At 37.5% G+C, this 19,593-nt stretch overlaps 1 protein-coding gene across 4 annotated transcripts in view; it reads left to right on the plus strand.

Annotated features, from left to right (window-relative positions):
- Positions 1-19,593, plus strand: part of LOC120534111 (suppressor of tumorigenicity 7 protein homolog) — a 214,591-nt gene that overhangs the window by 176,743 nt on the left and 18,255 nt on the right. For all 4 annotated transcript variants that reach the window (XM_039761388.1, XM_039761390.1, XM_039761391.1 and 1 more), the window contains 5 exons: positions 4,501-4,655; positions 8,834-8,931; positions 9,809-9,923; positions 15,275-15,347; positions 18,225-18,327. In XM_039761388.1, coding sequence (XP_039617322.1) covers positions 4,501-4,655; positions 8,834-8,931; positions 9,809-9,923; positions 15,275-15,347; positions 18,225-18,327 — 544 coding nt within the window. The remainder of the gene's footprint in view (positions 1-4,500; positions 4,656-8,833; positions 8,932-9,808; positions 9,924-15,274; positions 15,348-18,224; positions 18,328-19,593) is intronic.

Consider the following 19,593-nt stretch of genomic DNA (forward strand, 5'->3'; position numbering starts at 1 on the left):
AATGCTATTGTGTCCTTAAATCATATCCTGAATACAGAAAAAAAAATATTCTGTTCTAGAGCTGTTGTCTAAAAGTGTCAGAATAAGTCAAGATTGTGAGTTTCACAGCACAAAATGGAGTCCAATTAGTAGTGGTGCAACGGATCAAAAAACTCACGGTTCGGATCGGATCACGGTTTTAAGTCACAGATCGGATTAATAAAAAAAAGACAAGACAAATTTAACTCTCCATTTATTTAGTTAAGTATTTTTTGCCCATTAAAAACATTCATCTCAAGACTCCTTCCACTCAATTATATAAATACAAATTAAGGTGCAATATAGGGCATTATAACGATTTCCTTTAATATGGACACAATAAAAAACAACTTTAAATGCAATTTAAGGCATCGTTGCTTCTTACTTTGAACATGGAGAGAAAAATAAAAACTAGCATATGTCCACATCATCAAAAAAGAAGAAAGCAAAGCAGAACTGAGCTTATAATTTCAAATTTTTTTTCAAAAACATGAGGATGTCTACATTTTCTGGGGCAAATGTAGATCCCTTTGCTGTAACTATGTCCCCTGCTGTTGAGAACACCCTCTCGCTAGGCACTAAAGTGCCAGGCACAGCAAGATGGTGTCTTGCCATTGTGGCAAGGTGAGGGTATTTACATTCGCTGCTTTTCCACCAAGTCAGTGGATCACCATCGACTGGAATGCCACTTGCTGCCTCATAGGATACCACCTCCTCTTTGATGGTGTCAGCAAAAGCCTTGCTGACCATGTCCTTTTGTGCAAAGGTCTCACCAAAAAGCTCCGCCATTGCCGACTTCTTTTGAGGAGATGTGTCTGCTCCTGTTGATGCTGCATATTGACGCTAAAGGGAAAGTTACATTATTGATTAAAACTTTTTTTTTCCCATAGACATTAAAATGTGGCAATAACTTAATAAATAACTTAATAAGCTTAACTGAAAACGTTATCATAAGAAATAAAAAATATATAATTTCAAAATATTTATTTTCTTTACCTCTTCACAGTCTTCAGTGCCAAGACTGCTCACAATCTCAGTAGTGAGATCACTGTATGTCCTCAGGCGTTGGGCAAGGTCTAGGTGAGACAGCGACTTGAACCTTGGATCAAGTGCAGTAGATCTGTGAAGGTAGTCCTGTAGAGTTGGTGGTGAAGTGTATCTGGGCTTCAGGTCCTCTCTAATGGCAGTCTCAACATCTCTTGTGATGGTGCTGTCTTCCTCACATGGGGCCATGGATTGTAGGATCCTTGTTTTCAGAGGCAGGATCATGGACACAGATGGTGCCGTTTCAGTGCTCAACAGAGTTGTAACCATTTTGAGTGGTTTGAGCAGCTGGAGGACCTTCTCTGCCACTTTAATATCATCATCAGACAAGGTGACGATGTCTCTGGCATTTTTCTTCAGGGTTTTGTCTGTTAGTGCAGAGTATATAGCTGCCTGCTCCTGCTCCAACATATCATAAGTGGAGTTCCACCTTGTTGTGATATCATGTATGAGCTTATGAGTAGGCAGCTGTAGCATTTCTTGCTTGGTCTTAAGCACGTGAGCAGCTGTTGAGCTTCGGTGGAAGTAGGAAACCACCTTCCTGATCCTCCCAAGGAGGCGGTCCATCTTACACACTTTCATTCCTTTTTGGGATGCTAAATTAATTGCATGCGCAAAGCACCCTATCTGTGGGCCCAGTCCTGCTTCATTCACTGCATTTATTTGGTTGTTGGCATTATCTGTTGTGACTGGGATATTAGTATTGGGCCTTTCTATCCTCCATTCTGCCACTGCTTCCGTCAAGACGTGTGCCAGGTTTGTGTCAGTGTGACTCTCGTAGAGGGGGCGTGTCTGCAGTACAGGGCTTCGTATCTCCTCTGCTGTGATGTAATGAGTGGCCACTGTCCCATAGCTTTCTGTTGCCCTGGAGGTGCACCCGTCTGTAGTTAGGGCCACAGAACATGCCTGGGACAGTTCAGCCATAACTTTTGACTTTTCCTGCTCATACATACTTGGGACAATATTGTCACTGAAGTGAGTGCGCGACGGAAAATCATTGTGGGGCTCAATCACATGTATCATATGTTTAAACCCCTTGTTTTGCACAACGGAATATGGCCTCATGTCTGCAGCAATAAACACCCCAATAGCTTTTGTAATAGCTTTAGCCCGGTCTGATTGGGCAGCAAAGGGCTGCTTAAATGCCGCCTGATATCTTTGGTTGTTGCGCAGCCATCGTCTTGGGTCCTGTCATATCAGGGTGGTGTCGTTTTAAATGAGTGGCCATGCCCGACGTGTTGCCAGTCTCATAGGGCTTCCTTGTGCCACACAGTCGACAAACTGTGGTGGTTTTATCCACAACCCTTTTCCCATCAACATATTTAACAGGGAAGCCAAAATGCTCCCACACATGAGACTTAAATGATGCTGGAGGTTTGTCGAGCTCCTCTGCTTGAACTGCTACCGCTGGCCATGACCACACGTATGAAGCGGCAAACCGAACAAAAGTCGATCGAAAATGCGCGAGAGAGGTTGAGTTAGTGCACAAGAGGTTGAATTAGTGCGTGTGAGAGAAGTTTATTTGCAGTTCAGTGCACGAGAGACACACGCACAATACAGTGGAACTTTTTTTTTTCTCGGATCTTTGGATCACAGGCATACCAAACAGTGGACAGGAATCAGTTCGGATCATGGATCAACAGTGATCCGTTGCACCACTACCAATTAGGTATCTTTTAAGAACTGTCACTGTACCCCCAAGTGGGTCCGTTGTACTTACAGGGCTGGCAGCAGATTGTCTAAATGTCCTGATTTTATTGGCAAGACAGTAGGTACCTCTTTCTGTTGAAAGAATTGTCAGCATTAGCATCTTAACACACTTCTCTTTTTTGGTACAATGTTACAAATGAGCAGACGGAAAAAAAGAACGTTAAACCAATAAAGGAGATTGAGTTTGTTGTAAAGAAGCTTGACTATACAGAAGAGTATAGCATTTGGTCATTGAATTTTCTCTTTGGCCAATGTGTTAAACAATTAACCCTTAAGTCTAGTAAACATAATTGGCCATCAGTCCATCTTTCTCCAAACATTTAAAAAACCGCCATTAGGCAGAAATGACAGGAATATCGTACAGTTCTGAAGTGGAGAATGTTGAGATCAGGACAAAAGGTGCAACAAAAATGCTGGGACGCCCTTGACTAAATGAAAGAGTGAAGAGCTGAGCATTGTGCATGCAGTTGTGGTTACCTATCTCAGGACCATGCCTGAAAGCCCCCACTGTCAATTCTCCAGACAAACTGGCATTTTTATGATTAATAGCTACTGTCACGTTGGCTTTTGTAGCAGCAGTAATGGCTTGAAGTCTTTTGGGATAAATGCATGCTGTTTTTAGCTTATTCTTTTAGGTAGATTTGCAGTTATAGTTGTACCCTACAGTTTTCAACCAGTGCCACAGATTCTCACATGGCCTGAGATCAGAGCCTGGATTGGGCAATTATAGGACATAGCCCTTTTTGTCTTTGAGACACTCCAAGATTACTTTGGTCTTCTGTTTTTAATCTTTGTTTTACTGAAACTGAACTTTCTTCCAGTTTTCACCGTTTAGCTGACTTGAAACAGCCTTTCTTGCACTATTTGCTTTCTTCGATTTTCACCTGATGCCCAGTCCTTGGTGAAAAAAATCAGGTCTCAGTGTATGTTTGCACCACCATAATTCACTGTGGGCAATGTAACACTTGAGCAATGCATATCTCTTTGAACTTTGGCCAGAAAGATCTGTCATGATCTTATCTGACCACAAAACCTTTTCCTTATACACATCTTGGTCATTCTCTTGTGTGGGGTTTTTATCAAGAATATGGGACAGTTCTTTTATTGATTCATTAGTGGAAGCCAGTTGTAAGGCAAGTGCAACCTTGGTAGACATAGAATCGCAACAAAGTGACTGAATACGCATGCAATATTATACATAATACATAAAAAAAACAAAGATTTTGACTTTCAGTACTTTGAAATCAGAATATCATGGAGACCAATATTTCATTGTGGGATTTGCTATTCAGAAAAATTAAATAAGTGGCCTATTTACTTTTACAACCTGCTAAAGTACATAGCTGCACACCCCTGCTCACCCAGTTTTGTGGGACTGGTCAACCCTTTTCACCCTGCAAATGTTAAAAATGAGCAAAGTCTATGTACAGATGGCTCATTCACCTATGTTTTATGCAGAATGTGATTTTAATGCACACACAGACAAAGAGCAAAACAGCTTCTCTTTGTAGTGATCGATGTATTCTTTGACCCTCTTGACTGAGAGTGACTGTGCTTGCTGTATGTGTATTTATGTGTATTTATACTTTTTGATAACTACATCATACAGTATATGAGCTCCACTCCTAAAGGTTTGCTTGAGTTATTTGCACCATATTTAAAATATGTTTACAGGTGAGCTGCAGCATCTTTGAAAGCACTGATTGTCTGTCTTCATCTTTGCCTTAGCTGTGCCACTGCCTACATCCTTCTCGCAGAAGAGGAGGCTACAACAATAGTGGAAGCTGAAAAGCTGTTTAAACAGGCACTGAAGGTCGGTGAAGGGTGCTACAGAAGAAGTCAACAACTGCAGCATCATGGGGCTCAGTATGAAGCACAGCATAGTAAGAAACTGCTTACTTAAAAGGCAAATCGTGATGGCGCAGGAAAATGTTCATGGGCTTCCTACACTTTGGGAGTCAGAGATTCTTTATAGTAACAGTAAAATAACAAAAGAACAACATGTACAATTTACAAATAGTTTTTGCTGATTATATTCCAAATATGTGATGTATTTTAGATGTACAGTATGTAAATAATTGACATAATGCTCTACTCTACAACACAAATAAATGCCACAGAAAGGAGTTCAATGGACTTCCTTCTGCATTTACAATGGTGTGCATTGGGAATGAGCAGGAAGTTTTACTTTAGAGTTTTATTCTTTTTATTGCATTGCAAGTGAAGATTTTTGTCGCTGTTAAAATGCAGTGCTTATGTAGTTTTTTCTTTTTTTAATTAAGGACAAAAATAACCTAAAGTCAGTCATTTTTACTAACCCCGCCACCACCACTTCAACCTTCTCATACATAAATAAAAGCAATTTATTTACCAATTGCCATATTTACTCTAGCTATGCACATTCGTAGAGTTTGGTCTGCAGACAAAAACTTCTGCTGCAAATAACACACACTACACTTTTAATTTATTTATGCTAGATTACTCAAAGTAAGCAGCTTGTAAAGGCAGCAGTGTGATTTGATGAATGGAAGTCATTTTGCCATTTACTCATTACGGTATTTTGTTTATATGAAGGTAATTGTTTTGCATTAATGTAGGCTTTTGAACATTAGTTATTTGAATTTCCTTTTTCAAAAATTAATTGAACGAGATTATATATGTGAAATATCTGAAATCATGATGTGCATTTGCAATGATAAGTGGAAAAACAAAAATAACTAACAATACTGGGCTGGCAAATTTTCATCTTGGTGTGTATAGTGAGATTTTCTCAGTTATCAGCAGCAGTGGTAATCTGCATATTATTATGCATCATGGGTATTTTCTGTAAGTACAATTTTGATGTGATACTTTATATTTTTAATGTTTTAGTAGCTAACTTATTTTTGTAAGTTTTTGTTTACAGGACAATCTAGGTCTAGCCTAGTCTTCTATATCAGGTCGTGAAGAAAGCATTTTTTCAGTGCTTATTTCTATATACTGGCACATTTGAGACATTTACAATTGAAATATATATTGTAATTTCCCAAAATTGTCATAGTTTATATTCTTAGCTTTCTAATGAGGCTTCAGGCATTTACATATGATATGTACTGTATATTTAGAAGTGAAATTGCACAAATACAGTACATTTTTCAAAGTGTAGTCAACTTTATTAAAAGAAAATACTAAATGAAGGATAAGAGTGCTGTACAGAAAGCTGACAATTTAATTTTCACCTAAATATATTTGAAACACTTTAGATAAAAACAGAATCTTGCTGATGTGCAGCAAAAAATTTTGATGAGTTTAATTTAAAGCTAGAATGCCATGGTGGTGCAGTGCCTAACACGTTAACCTCACAGATCCAGCATCTAGTCATTGTCTGTGTGGAGTCTGCTCATTCTCCATCAGTTGTTGAGGGTTTTTTTGGGCATACCAGATTTCCTCACACATCCCCACACCTGATACTCTTGGGGTAAGCACTAGCTAGCCCTGATTATAAACTGAAATTTATCTCTCTATTATAAAAAACAATCTTGGGACGAGACAGGACTTTTTTTCCTGTGATGAGAATTGATCCTTTGAAGAGAGACACTTTCACTTCCCATGAGACGGTCAAGTCACGTCATACTTAAAACCTTTGGAAGCAAGTCCCGTGAGATGGTGACTTTTGCAAGTCATGCCCTACTTACAACCATTTTCAAACAAGACCACAGTCATCTAACCTCTCAGTTATTGGAGTGCTTTTGGCAGATACACTTCCTGTGCTTTCAGCTCTTAAACATTTTGTGCCAAGAGATTTAAACATGCCCGGGGCAGGAAAAAGACAAAGTAGAATGTCGTAAAGAATTCAAAAACATTGGCACGATACACATACAGAGCAGGTTAGAGATAATGGAAGTTTGGAAAATTTGAAAGTCTCTAAAAAATGATAGTAAAGATCGCAAACAAACAGAAACTATTACTCGGTGAAATAATGAAACAGTGAAAAGAGATTGAATAGTGTTTGAGGATGTCTGGGGGAGAAGAGAGACAAGGTAGTGAGACAAAAGGACAGCTAATGTACCGACCCTTAAACATTTGAAGTGCCGCATGAAATGCAGATTACGCGGCACGGCAGTAGCAGCAAGTCAACAGCTGATCTAGCAAAGAGGAGGTAAAAAAACCAAACTATTTGTTTCCCATTGTATCACTGTGTAAAAGTGGTTTTAGAGGAGTAGCCACGTCTCCTTGGGGTGTGTTCAGCCCCCCTCTTCACAACACTATGTAACACTGGCGCTTGGGATGATGGGAGGGGTTGGTGAGCGAAGCTCCCCAGTTAATTTAATGTTTGATGCACAGTCCTTGTCTTTATCTTGCTTGGCCATGTTCAAGTACATTTAGTTTGCCATCCTTAGTCCATCTGAAAGCAAAAAATGACCTGAACAAAACTGCAAGAAGTATCACTTTTAAGAGTCTTCAAGTTCACATGCAGATCTGCAAGTATGGCAAATGCAAATACATTTTTTACATTTAAGCACACGCCAGGGTTTTACTGATCAGTAAGCATAAATGAATTATTTTCGCAACCTGAAATAGACAAGTTGTTCAACAATGCACAATTGTTAGCTTTTCTGATCAGATGAGAGCATTGTTAATGTTAACAGGCTAGCTCTCATTCCTCCCATCGCTGCATATCAAAGCATACATTTTAATTTTTATCAGAGTTTCTCACTTGATTTCTTGTAACGTATCAGTGTTGCTGTCCTATTAGCTCATCATTTGAGTATTACCTAAACTTTCTACCTAGACTTACAATCTATGACTGTAAGAAACCCCTTTATCTTTAAATGAGAACCTTTAACAGCTTATTGAAGATCAGATTTGAAATTCACATTTGCATTATGAGAGGTGCTTTTTTTTAACTTGTAATTGCTAGAAAGCACTGCATCTTCCCAATGCATTAACTGAATGAGTAGCTTTGAAAGCTCAATCTGTGTGGTCACAATTGTTAGTTGTTGGCTGACCTACTGTACTGAGAAATTGGCATGTTAGCCAATATACAGTATTTTAATATTTATTTCCTTTCACAGAACATCTCAGGCTGCAAAGAAGTATATTACAAATGCAGAGTTATATTACTTTTTATATATTTTTTTAGCATGAGGAGCACTGGCAGTTTAAGTGACTTGCTGAGGGTCTGAGTTGGGAACCGAATCAGCAGCCTTTTGGTTTAATTTTCATTGTCTTACTCGGTAAGCTTTGCTGCCTGAAGAGTGGGATCTTCTAGTGTTACACAGAACTTTGGCAGATCTACAGCCATGACTTGTTGACATGTGTCATTAGTGTCGTCGTAGTATTCACACTTGCATCCCTTCCTCAACTTTTCCTGTCCTGTTCCCAAAAGGCAAATGTAAACTCTACTTAAAATATCAAAGGTGCTAACTAATGCATTCATATTACAAATGTACTGCTGTCCCTTAAATAAAAGTCTAGTTATACCACAGCTTGTAGATTTATAAATGGAAATCTCATCAATACCTATTTATACATTACATTTTTAAACTTTGTGTACATTTTCTAAAATTGATTACCAAATTTCATTCAATTTTTTGATGACTTTGAGGGCACGTCAAGCATAACTGCCTGGAATGAAATTGCATAGAGAATAGTGAAGTTCCTATACAGGTTTTTTCCTTGCCATTTTTAGTACATTTTCCTCCAAAACTAGCTACAGATGCTTAAAATCCTGCACCACACAGTGACCATTACATGATGGTACCCTATTGCAGTTAGTTTTTAGCTTCAGCCCAGGACAAGACTGTAGGTACAGCTTTTTGTTTATTTATGTATTTTCTTGAAGTGGCTAGTTGAAATTGTATGTATCACTAATCCACACCACTACCGTCATTTATCTGTTAAATTCTATATTTTATGCCAAAATCAACTATGAAGTTGCACAAAACCTTTGCATGCTGAAAATATAGAACTAGTAAAGAAGTCATTTTCATGTCACTTCCTTAACTTGCTGACACTTATACATAAACTCACAGACTGGCTGCATTGTAAAACCTTTTGTTTTTGTGTTTAATAACACTAGGAAGGGACACAAATGTATTAGTGTACATCAAAAGGAGGTTAGCAATGTGTGCACGGAAGCTGGGAAGGACAAGAGAAGCAGTAAAAATGATGAGAGACGTAAGTATACTTGATTTGAAATACATCAGCAATGCTGTCCCATAAATCCTTGCTTCTAAATTCACCATCCCTTAGTGATGTTATTTATATTGTGTCTGTATTGGTGGCTGTCTTTAGTGAATGGCACGTGCTACAAGATAACTGTTTCATCCATCTTTGTGCTGTCGAACTTCCAACGTATTTGCTTTTTCAATACATCATTGTACTGTAGTTACTGGTCACTGCTGATTTGACATAAAAAGCCGATTTTCAAGTTTTTAAAAGAATTACTTTTTTTACTAAAGTGATCACTTTATATACCAAATTAAAAATCTACTTTAAGTACATGAATTTGTGTGTTAGGTTCAGCAAAGAAGAAAAAAATAACCCAATAATGATGCTCAATGAATGATCATAACAATTTTAAGAAAGATCATTAAAATGTACAAATGTGCGCACAGCAAACAGGCAAAAAGCATTAGTTATAATGGCAGAAGCCTGGGACTGGTGCCATGACGGGTTCATGCCGTTCTCCAGTTACTGATGATGTTGTCTCACTACCTCTGACTATATACGTAGGGTGTTCCACTTTTTGACACATCTTCTGGCAGGGAAATAATATTGGAATGAAACTGGAATAGAATACTTTTTCCACCACTAATTTAATTCATGATTGCATTTTTTGCAAGTATATTTTGACCTTTAATAATATTTTTGAAGATGTGTTCCAAAATCTACAGGACATTTTTTTCTTGACCTTTCATGAATCAATGTATCTATATAATAAAATCCAATTTTTTGTAAATGTTTTGAATTTGTTGATTTACATCTTAAACCTGACAATGCTTAGTGGAGTCTTTGGAAGAATTGCGTATAACAGAAGATGTATGTTTTCCAGCTAATGAAGGAGTTCCCTCTTCTCAGCATGTTCAATATCCATGAAAATCTCCTAGAAGCCTTACTGGAGTTGCAGGCCTATGCAGATGTACAAGCAGTATTAGCAAAATATGATGGTAAGTGATGGCGTGCTAACAATGTTTATAATATGCCACATTTTTCTAAGTAATTTTTACAGATCAAGTTACTGTAGCATCTCACAGGAGCTTCACCTCCTCAAGGTACATGCTGTGATAGAATATGTGCAAGTTGTTTTTAAAGTTTTGATTATCTTTTATTTATTCTGTCAAGTGTGCATTTTTATTTTGGTGACAAGCTTGAAATTAGTCCTGCTGTGCTTTGAATTGCTCTTGCAGGATATGTGGGACAAGAGAGTGTTTTGCAGCTCCAGTTCAGAACCTTAAGGTCCAAGGAATCACAAATATCCTGTCCGTATACACTGTCTGTTAACATTTACAAGCTCTACTTACCACACATTCCCTTCCAAGGAAAGAGCTTATTAAAATGATTAATTTTTTCTCCCCAACTAAATCTACAGTAAAAAGGTTTATTCATATTTAGTTTTCTGTGAAGGAATTGATTGAGGCTGTGTATAATTACTGTGATAAGGTAATATTAATAATAATAATAGTGAACTATTTCTTAAATCCTTAAACTGCAGCTGGTATATCTCAAGTATAATAACAGTAATGCCCAGTTCCAAACAAACTTGTCCAGGAGCAGCAAAAATGGTATAAACTGTTTCTGAATTGTCTCACATCTTTTAATATAGAGGTGTGCATTACATTTACCGTAGTGTTGAAGCAGCCAGGATATCCTGGGTGCACAGGCTTTTCACTCCAAAAGGCAATTCTTAATATTGCAGCAACAATAACACCCACAAGTACACTACTGTGTAGAGGCCACAAGAACATCATGTTAAACCTAGTTTTCCAAGTAGGCACATATTTATTTACTTTTGTAAAAACATTAGAATAAAATTATCTAAACATTCAAGCAAATCTTGTTAATTTTTGTTGCATGACTTTTCTAAAAATGTCTTGCGCAATAGCTAGAACACCACCGCATACTTTGTCCCCAAAGCTCTCCTTGAATCCCTCATCTATTCCATGTGTTAGGTTAAATTCACCAACAGGCCATGTGACTCAGATTAATGGGTGTGTTGGATGGTACCCAAGAATACTAGGGTGTCTCAAAAAGAGGTTTGGAAATGGGTAAGCTAAAGCACTTTGACATACATAAAAATTATAGTTTTGTATGAGCAAGAATGTAGTGTGCACATATCAACACCCCAAACTGGAGTTTCAAGCTATGCTGTTCATACTGCCACACTGTGGAAGACATAAAAGTCTGCCAGCACCTGCTGAATGGCACTTAAGGTTGCTTAATCTCACCTCTTTGGTGTTAACCCCAAACATGTCTCATGCTCAGAATTTTTTGTAAAACCAGTTAATCCTGAGTGTCCCATAGGTTAAGCTGTTATGATTCAATGTAAAGCATTAAGCCCGAATAACTCTCGGGATAGTATTCTGCTGCCATCTGTTGGATAAAATAAATCATGCTCCAAAAACCCTTGAGTATTCTTAAATCAGGTGGAGCCTTCAACCAAAGTACAGTGACATGTAAACGCTGTAAAGCTAGTTTTAGGAGAAACTAGGTGAAACTTAACCATTAGTTAGTTCAAGTAGTAGTGATGAAAGTATGAATTGGTCTCCAGACGTTGGCAAAGATAGTGAAACTGATGTATATGGCACTGTACATGACGTACCTGGTAAATTTAGTCGTCTGAAGGTTTGCCATGATCAGGTGGGCATGTGGCAAAAAGGCAAAATTATTCTGATTAAATGGAAGCACAAGAAAGACGTTATCTCCCTAAGTACAGCGCACAATGCAGCAACTGTCCATGTTCTGTGTCAGTGGAAATGTGGAAGTCACTAAGCCTTGCGCTATGGTAACATACAGTTAGGTCCATAAATATTTGGACAGAGGCAACTTTTTTCTAATTTTGGTTTTGTACATTACCACAATGAATTTTAAATGAAACAACTCAGATGCAGTTGAAGTGCAGACTTTCAGCTTTAATTAAATGGGGTGAACAAAACGATTGCATAAAAATGTGAGGCAACTAAAGCATTTTTTTAACACAATCCCTTCATTTCAGGGGCTCAAAAGTAATTGGACAAATCAAATAACTGGAAATAAAATGTTCATGTCTAATACTTGGTTGAAAACCCTTTGCTGGCAATGACAGCCTGAAGTCTTGAACTCATGGGCATCACCAGATGCTGGGTTTCCTCCTTTTTAAAGCTCTGCTAGGCCTTTACTGCAGCAGCTTTCAGTTGGTGTGTGTTTGTGGGCCTTTCTGTCTGAAGTTTAGTCTTCAACAAGTGAAATGCATGCTCAGTTGGGTTAAGATCAGGTGACTGACTTGGCCATTCAGAATTTATTTTCCACTTCTTTGCTTTAATAAACTCCTGGGTTGCTTTGGCTGTTTGTTTTGGGTCATTGTCCATCTGTATCATGAAACACCGCCCAATCAATTTGACTGCATTTAGCTGGATTTGAGCAGACAGTATGTCTCTGAACACCTCAGAATTCATTTGGCTGCTTCTGTCCTGTGTCACATCATCAATAAACACTAGTGTTCCAGTGCCACTGGCAGCCATACACGCCCAAGCCATCACACTGCCTCCATCATGTTTTACAGATGATGTGGTATGCTTTGGATAATGAGCTGTTCCACGCCTTCTCCATACTTTTTTCTTGCCATCATTCTGGTAGAGGTTGATCTTGGTTTCCTCTTTCCAAAGAATGTTTTTCCAGAACTGTGCTGACTTTTTTAGATGTTCTTTAGCAAAGTCCAATCTAGTCTTTCTATTCTTGAGGCTTATGAGTGGCTTGCACCTTGCAGTGCACCCTCTGTATTTACTTTCATGCAGTCTTCTCTTTATGGTAGACTTGGATATCGATACGCCTTCCCCCTGGAGAGTGTTGTTCACCATGGAAATGATTCTGCGATCATCCACCACTGTTGTCTTCCGTGGACATCCAGGTCTTTTTGCATTGCTGAGTTCACCAGTGCTTGCTTTCTTTCTCAGGATGTACCAAACTGTAGATTTTGCCACTCGTAATATTGTAGCAATTTCTCGGATGGGTTTTTTCTGTTTTCGCAGCTTAAGGATGGCTTCTTTCACCTGCATGGAGAGCTCCTTTGACCGCATGTTGTCTGTTCACAGCAAAATCTTCCACATGCAAGCACCACACCTCAAATCAACTCCAGGCCTTTTATTTGCTTAATTGATAATGACATAATGACGGACTTGCCCACACCTGCCCATGAAATAGCCTTTGAGTCAATTGTCCAATTACTTTTGAGCCCCTGAAATAAAGGGATTGTGTTAAAAAAATGCTTTATTTGCCTCACATTGTTATGCAATCTTTTTGTTCAACCCACTGAATTAAAGCTGAAAGTCTGCACTTCAACCGCATCTGAGTTGTTTCATTTAAAATTCATTGTGGTAATGTACAGAACCAAAATTAGAAAAAAGTTGTCTCTGTCCAAATATTTATGGACCTAACTGTATGTTACCATAGCGCAATGGACGTATTGATTGTGCAGATCAGGCATGGACAGTTCTACCTTCTCATACACAAGCAACAGAACAAATAATATAAGGAAAGTTTACAAAAAACACACTTGTATTTCCCTGATTGCCACATCGGGCTGTGCATTGGTGACATTTTCAAATTATATCACATGAAGTATATGTACAGATTCTGCATCAGTACAGTGAGAAACACTAGTATTGACATTTCTAATATATTATGTTGAAATTTTGATATATGTTTGTGTTTCTGTTAAACATAATGACATTTTTCATTGCTGGAAAAAAATTAGTAGTTTTTGTTTTGTTTTTTTAGGGGGACACAACACTAAAGAGGCTAAAAGACAAAAGGAAGTCCAAACAAGTGTTTTTCCAGCATTTTGTAGATTACTGTGATATCAAAGTAGACACTCTGAATAAAGCAGTTTTAAAAGATGTGGTCTTGTAGAGAGTGTTGCAGCTAAGAAGCCATTCTTGTAGAAAGACATAAGCAGATGAGATTGCATTATTTGAAAGACTATGAAGTATTTAGCGACATCTAGTGGCTGACAGACTTAAATAGTGATTCCAAAAGTTACTTTCTTGGCTCACAAACATGCTGATATTTTAGAAGCAGTATTGTCGAGAATCACTTTGACTGCTGTGTGCATCCTCCTGTGAAGCAAGCTTAGTGGCTTTGTTACATTCTGGAGGTGCATTTTTAGCCAGTGGTGTAGGCAATTTCATCGAAATTCATGGAATGATGACTGCTGTGAAATACGGATAGATTTTGATTCATAATATAGTACCTCAACAAAAATTAACATTGACAAAAATATTCAGCAGAGTATCTTGCCAAACACACTAAAAACACAAGATCATCCATAGATGCAATACTGACTGTTACATTGTCTATTTCAGACTTAAGAGCACTCTGACCCAACATATTACTTGTGTATAATGTCTGCAAACAAAAACTCTTTTGCACAGAAGATAGAAATGTTGCTGCACTGCTGTACTGTACATATTTTGTATTACTCATTATTAGTTACAGTACATATTAGAATGTATACATGTGGAGGAAGAACCCATCCAATATCCAGAAGGCTTTAAAAATGATATGTTTTACTAGTGCTGTGAACTCGGAGCCATGTGATTACAAACATTGTATGGTGTTTATTTCTTATCACAGTTAAACCAAAAAGACTAATGACTTCACTTACTTGTTCCTGGCACCTACTGTATGTAAGAATAACTATGTATTATAAGTGCCATCAGTGCCACTCTAGCCGACTTTAAATTCTACAGTGGGTGACCTTACATATACTGTACAGAAGAGCAGGTATATTTGCTTCAGCCATTTGTTTTGTTCCCTGTCTACTCATGCTTTACATAAGTATTTTTTTTTTATTTCCTGTATGCTTTGAAAATTTCAAAAGAGAACATTTTTAATGTACATGTATATGCTGTGTGATGTCTTTATACTAAATATTAATGTGCACTGCAAAAGTGAAGTCCACTATAAATTAATCTGTGAAACGCTAGCTTTCCTTCTAAATGTGGTTACTTACAATTTGTTCTAATCGGGTATATATGTGTTTGCCAAATGCCTTAACGCATGCCTTTTCATTTTAAAAACATTTCAAAGAAGGTTCAAATACTTTCCCTTGGGGAATTGTGCTGAATTTAAACAGTTTATATCTGCCAGAACCATTTTTCTAAAGTTTCCTAGATCTTATTTAGTGTTTGTACAGTAGAGCTCATCTGGGGCTTTTGTAACTTTACCCACAGAGAAAAAATGCTTTGCATAAAGGAATGCAGTAACATTAGTTTATTTAAGAAAATGCATGTTTTCACAATTCTTTTTTTTTTTCCTTTCCCAGATATTAGTTTACCCAAATCTGCAACAATATGTTACACAGCTGCTCTCCTCAAAGCCAGAGCCGTCTCAGACAAGTAAGTTTGTCACTTTTCATTTATTAAAACTTTGCCTGTCCATTGGTTAGTAGTGGCATGGTGGCACAGTGGGCAGCACAGCTGCCTCTCGATTCCTGTTTTCAGTTGTTGCCTATGTAGACTTTCGTTTCTTTCTTCTCAGCTCTCTCATGTCTCAAGACGGGCAGATCAGGCTAATTGGGTATCGTAGACTGTGTCTGTGTGCTGCAGTAGACTGGAATTATTTCCCACCTTGCACCTGTGCTACCAGAATAGGCTCTGCCTTTCAACTCCCATAAAATAGAAAAGCAGGGTTGAGAACATAATACTCGAAAGTACTGTAAATGTGTTGGTTTCCAAATTAATGGGTTTTGTAACACTTAAGCTGAAAGAGAAGAAATTTAGACCTCTTATGGACAAAGTTTACATCACAAAAGTGTATGATGATTTTTTTATACTACAGTTAATCAGAGGTCTAATTAATGTTGTTTAATAAGAGTCTGCTAAACTCCATTTTTTAAAGTTCCTCATTTTGTTCCTCAATTTTAGAACCTCTTTCACTTGTTTCTCCACATGTACCCACTTGACTTGTATTTTTATTGTTTAGTTTTAAAAAGTGTAAGATGTAATATTTCTCAGTATGTTTTAAAATTTAAAAACTTGCATGTGATCCACTTTGAGACCAGACTGATGTTTTTGGGTCAGTGCAGTGCACAGCAGATGTTGGGCTTGGTTAGTGTAAGAAGTAGAGCCGAGCATTTCTGAAGAATCTCATTAATGTAATTCACGATTGCACAATATCCCAGGAATTTAGTCAATCTCATGAAAGTTAACCTGGTTAGTGTCTAGGTCAAGAACGTGTATATTTGTATTTTCCATGGAGTTCCTAGTTTGATGCATTTTCGAATGGCACCAACAAATTCCAGGCAAATTCTGCAAGCCATACTAACCTACAGTACAAATAAGTGAACAGTCAAAAGAGATCTATTTTATGGTTTAGCAGAACATTTGAACTTTTTAAAACTGAACTGGGCAGCTTTTGAAATAAGAGCGCCTCTCCGTTTCCAAGTCGAGGAGAAGTTTGCTAATCTCCGATACCATTACATATAGCCATGTATCACCTCATTCACGAATACGTTTCCACCATTGAATGGAGTGACGCTATCTGGAGGCTATGAAGCAGAGATATGGGGTGCAGATCTCATACAACGTAAACCCTGAGCAGCTTTGCAGAGCACTTTAAATGCAATAGCATTTATTTTTATATGAGTCATCAGTTTTTCATATTGTGATCCATAGTGTTGTGTGTGCCTTAAAGGCAACTTTGGGTTTTGAGAATATTGTGCAACATAAATAAACTAAATAGGTGCAATGTGTAAGAATTCCTGCTTACCAATTTATTTTCTTTTAGAAAAGAGAAACTTGCAGGGTATAGTTGTGGACGTTCTGTGCTTTATTTTCTCCACTTATTTCATGCAATGTAACACTCATGAATGAATAATACTGTCCCTGGAAAACACCTGGTCAATGTGATGTATGTGAACAAGTGGTCCCAGTAAATTCCTGGGATTGCATGCTTGAAAGGTAGTTCAGACTATGGCTGGTATGTAAACCATTTCCATTTGTATTTACATTCAATGTGTAAATAAGGCAATTGTATTACTTTTACCTTAAATGAAGTGCTGTGATTTGAAATATAGAATAGTCCAGGACTGTATTAATACATATTTGTTACATGTGTGTAGGTAGTTACACTTGTTTTTTTTTATTGTGATTCTTCCTTATTTGTGGGCTTCAGCTACACTTAGCTGGTAAAAAGTCAGCAGTTTTTTGCAGCCAATATCATTTTGCTCCTTTCATATTTTCCAATTTGACTTTTTTAACCAGTGTCAATATCAATGAATTCTACATAGACTACAGAATTACTGACTGCTCCAATCAGACTGCAGGAAGAACATCTCAGTAGTGAAGTCATGTAGGTATCTTCAACTGAATAGTGACCACTTAAAATTATTTGAAATTAAAAAATCATTTTTTTTTACTCTGCTTCCCCTGATGAGAGTCATGGTAGCATGAAAGATGAGCTAGACTGATGAAGCTGCCCTATTCATAGCAGTTTCTTTCAGTACCCCCTGTAGGAGTCTCCGACACACCCAAGCCAGTCCATGGAGATATCTCATATCTCTATGAGATTTAGAGATATACTGTAACTTCATATTTCCTACTTGTACTCTTGATCTTTTTCTTCCAAACACTACCGAGAGTTTGTGACTGTATTTGAGGGTGGTGGGTTGAGTAACTGGTAGGCTTCATCAGACTGTGATCTCTGCTGTGCTTTGGAACATTTTTCAGTTGAGCATGTTGTGCTTTTGGAATGAGAACTAGCACCTTGAAATCCATGGTCATTTTTCTCTCCTGGAAAAGAGTGATTTGTGTTCTTCGAGCAAGGACTAGCAGCTATTCCAACTTGAGAATTGAAGTCCCTCAGCTTCTGCCTCATGAGTGGTGCAAGACTTGACTCCTGGGACAAAGCTTTCAATTTACCATTTAGTCTACATCCCTGTCCTTGTACATGATCGTGAGGTTTAAGTCATAACCAACAAAATGAGATTTCCTTCTGTTGCAGAGTAGTGTAATTTGTCAACTGTGTGGATCATTTAAGAGTCTCCAGTAATAAGCTATACCCTTCTTGACATTTTTGGTTGGCATTTATTGTCTGGTTTGTGTGACACTAGTCTGGATATGTATCTGGGGCACATTCAGATTTGCTTGGTTTGTTGTGTTATGAATATAATGAAATAGTAGCCTATTGCAAAATGTAAGATATTTGGTTATGTTGAGCCAAAAATAGATTTTTACTGTTTGGAATTGACTTAAAACTTGTATTTCTTTGCACAGATTTTCACCAGAGGCGGCATCAAGAAGAGGTCTCAGTACTGCAGAAATGAATGCTGTGGAAGCCATACACAGAGCTGTAGAGTTTAATCCACATGTACCAAAAGTGAGTTTAATTTTCTTTGGAAAAGCTTGAGGTTTGCATTACCCTTTTCCATTTAATAAAAAAAACACATTTGGCATGAAAATAATATTGTAAAATGTAAAAAAAAGTTTTCTCCAAAACCATTACCACTAATATAATCTCTGTCAGCATCTATATGGGAACTTGCAAGTAAAATATGATTTCCAGGAACCAATTGTCAGAGACCAGAGGAGGAGAAGGAGCAGACATGATGCAGAACTCTCCTCATCACATAATTTGGTGTAAAACATAAATGATTCACTGAAATGGAGCTACTGCACAGACGTGTGACTGACAATGTAATGAAAATGTAAAATGTGCTTGAGCATATGCTGTGAATGGTTTTGTTGAGCCATGTGTGTGTCAGTGTGCCCATTTAAAAACTGAGCAGTTGTTTACTTAATAGCACCCATCTATTTATGTTTAAATGCCAACAGAGTCAGAATGCTGTATGCTGTATGCTGACCCCATTCTCAGCTGGGTTTGCTGGGATATTTTATAAACACTTAACCTAGGCATCTTTTTTTGGTTTTAATAGCTTACTTTTATTTATTTGTTTATTGTTTTTTTTATTACAATGCTAAGGGGACTGTGCAATGCTTTTTGTAACTTTTTACATAAAAGGTTTTTGCTATTCTTTTTATTTGCACAGGAGCACTTTTTTTTTGGGTACATACGACTTATTTTGCAGATTACAATTTAAATTGCAGTGTGATGATGAGAAGAAGGCAGAACAGCCAGTGATATTATGATTCACCTCCTATTGTGATTCACCACCTAAATTCATAGAACTAACAGCACTACAAAATAAAACTTTCACTGCAGGGAAAAGTAAATGTTATTATAAATAAGTCCTAAACTCAATAGATGGAGGCTTTTAGAACTCTGGTTAAACATTGTGCAAGACAGAAACAATAGTGAATATTTACAAAAATGGAAATTAGATAATGATATTAAATATAATTTTAAAATTACTAACCTGTGAGGACTAAGGAAACATAGACACAATAATAGACTAAAAATTGCTACAAGAATAAAAAATTATTTCCTTTTACCCATCCAACCTTTTCCTCACCTACTTGTCCAGTTCACGGTCCCTGGGAGGTGAAAAAACAGATTTTAGAACGTCAGTGTGGCCTGGTCACCATTATTATGACAGTGGAATTTAAATCCAGGCACTCAGGAGGAACTGGCAACAAAGATCTGGACTTGCAGAATGGTAGAAGGCAGCATTAGGATGAGGCTATG

Source organism: Polypterus senegalus, chromosome 8 (assembly GCF_016835505.1).
Source record: "Polypterus senegalus isolate Bchr_013 chromosome 8, ASM1683550v1, whole genome shotgun sequence".
Lineage (NCBI taxonomy): Eukaryota > Metazoa > Chordata > Cladistia > Polypteriformes > Polypteridae > Polypterus > Polypterus senegalus.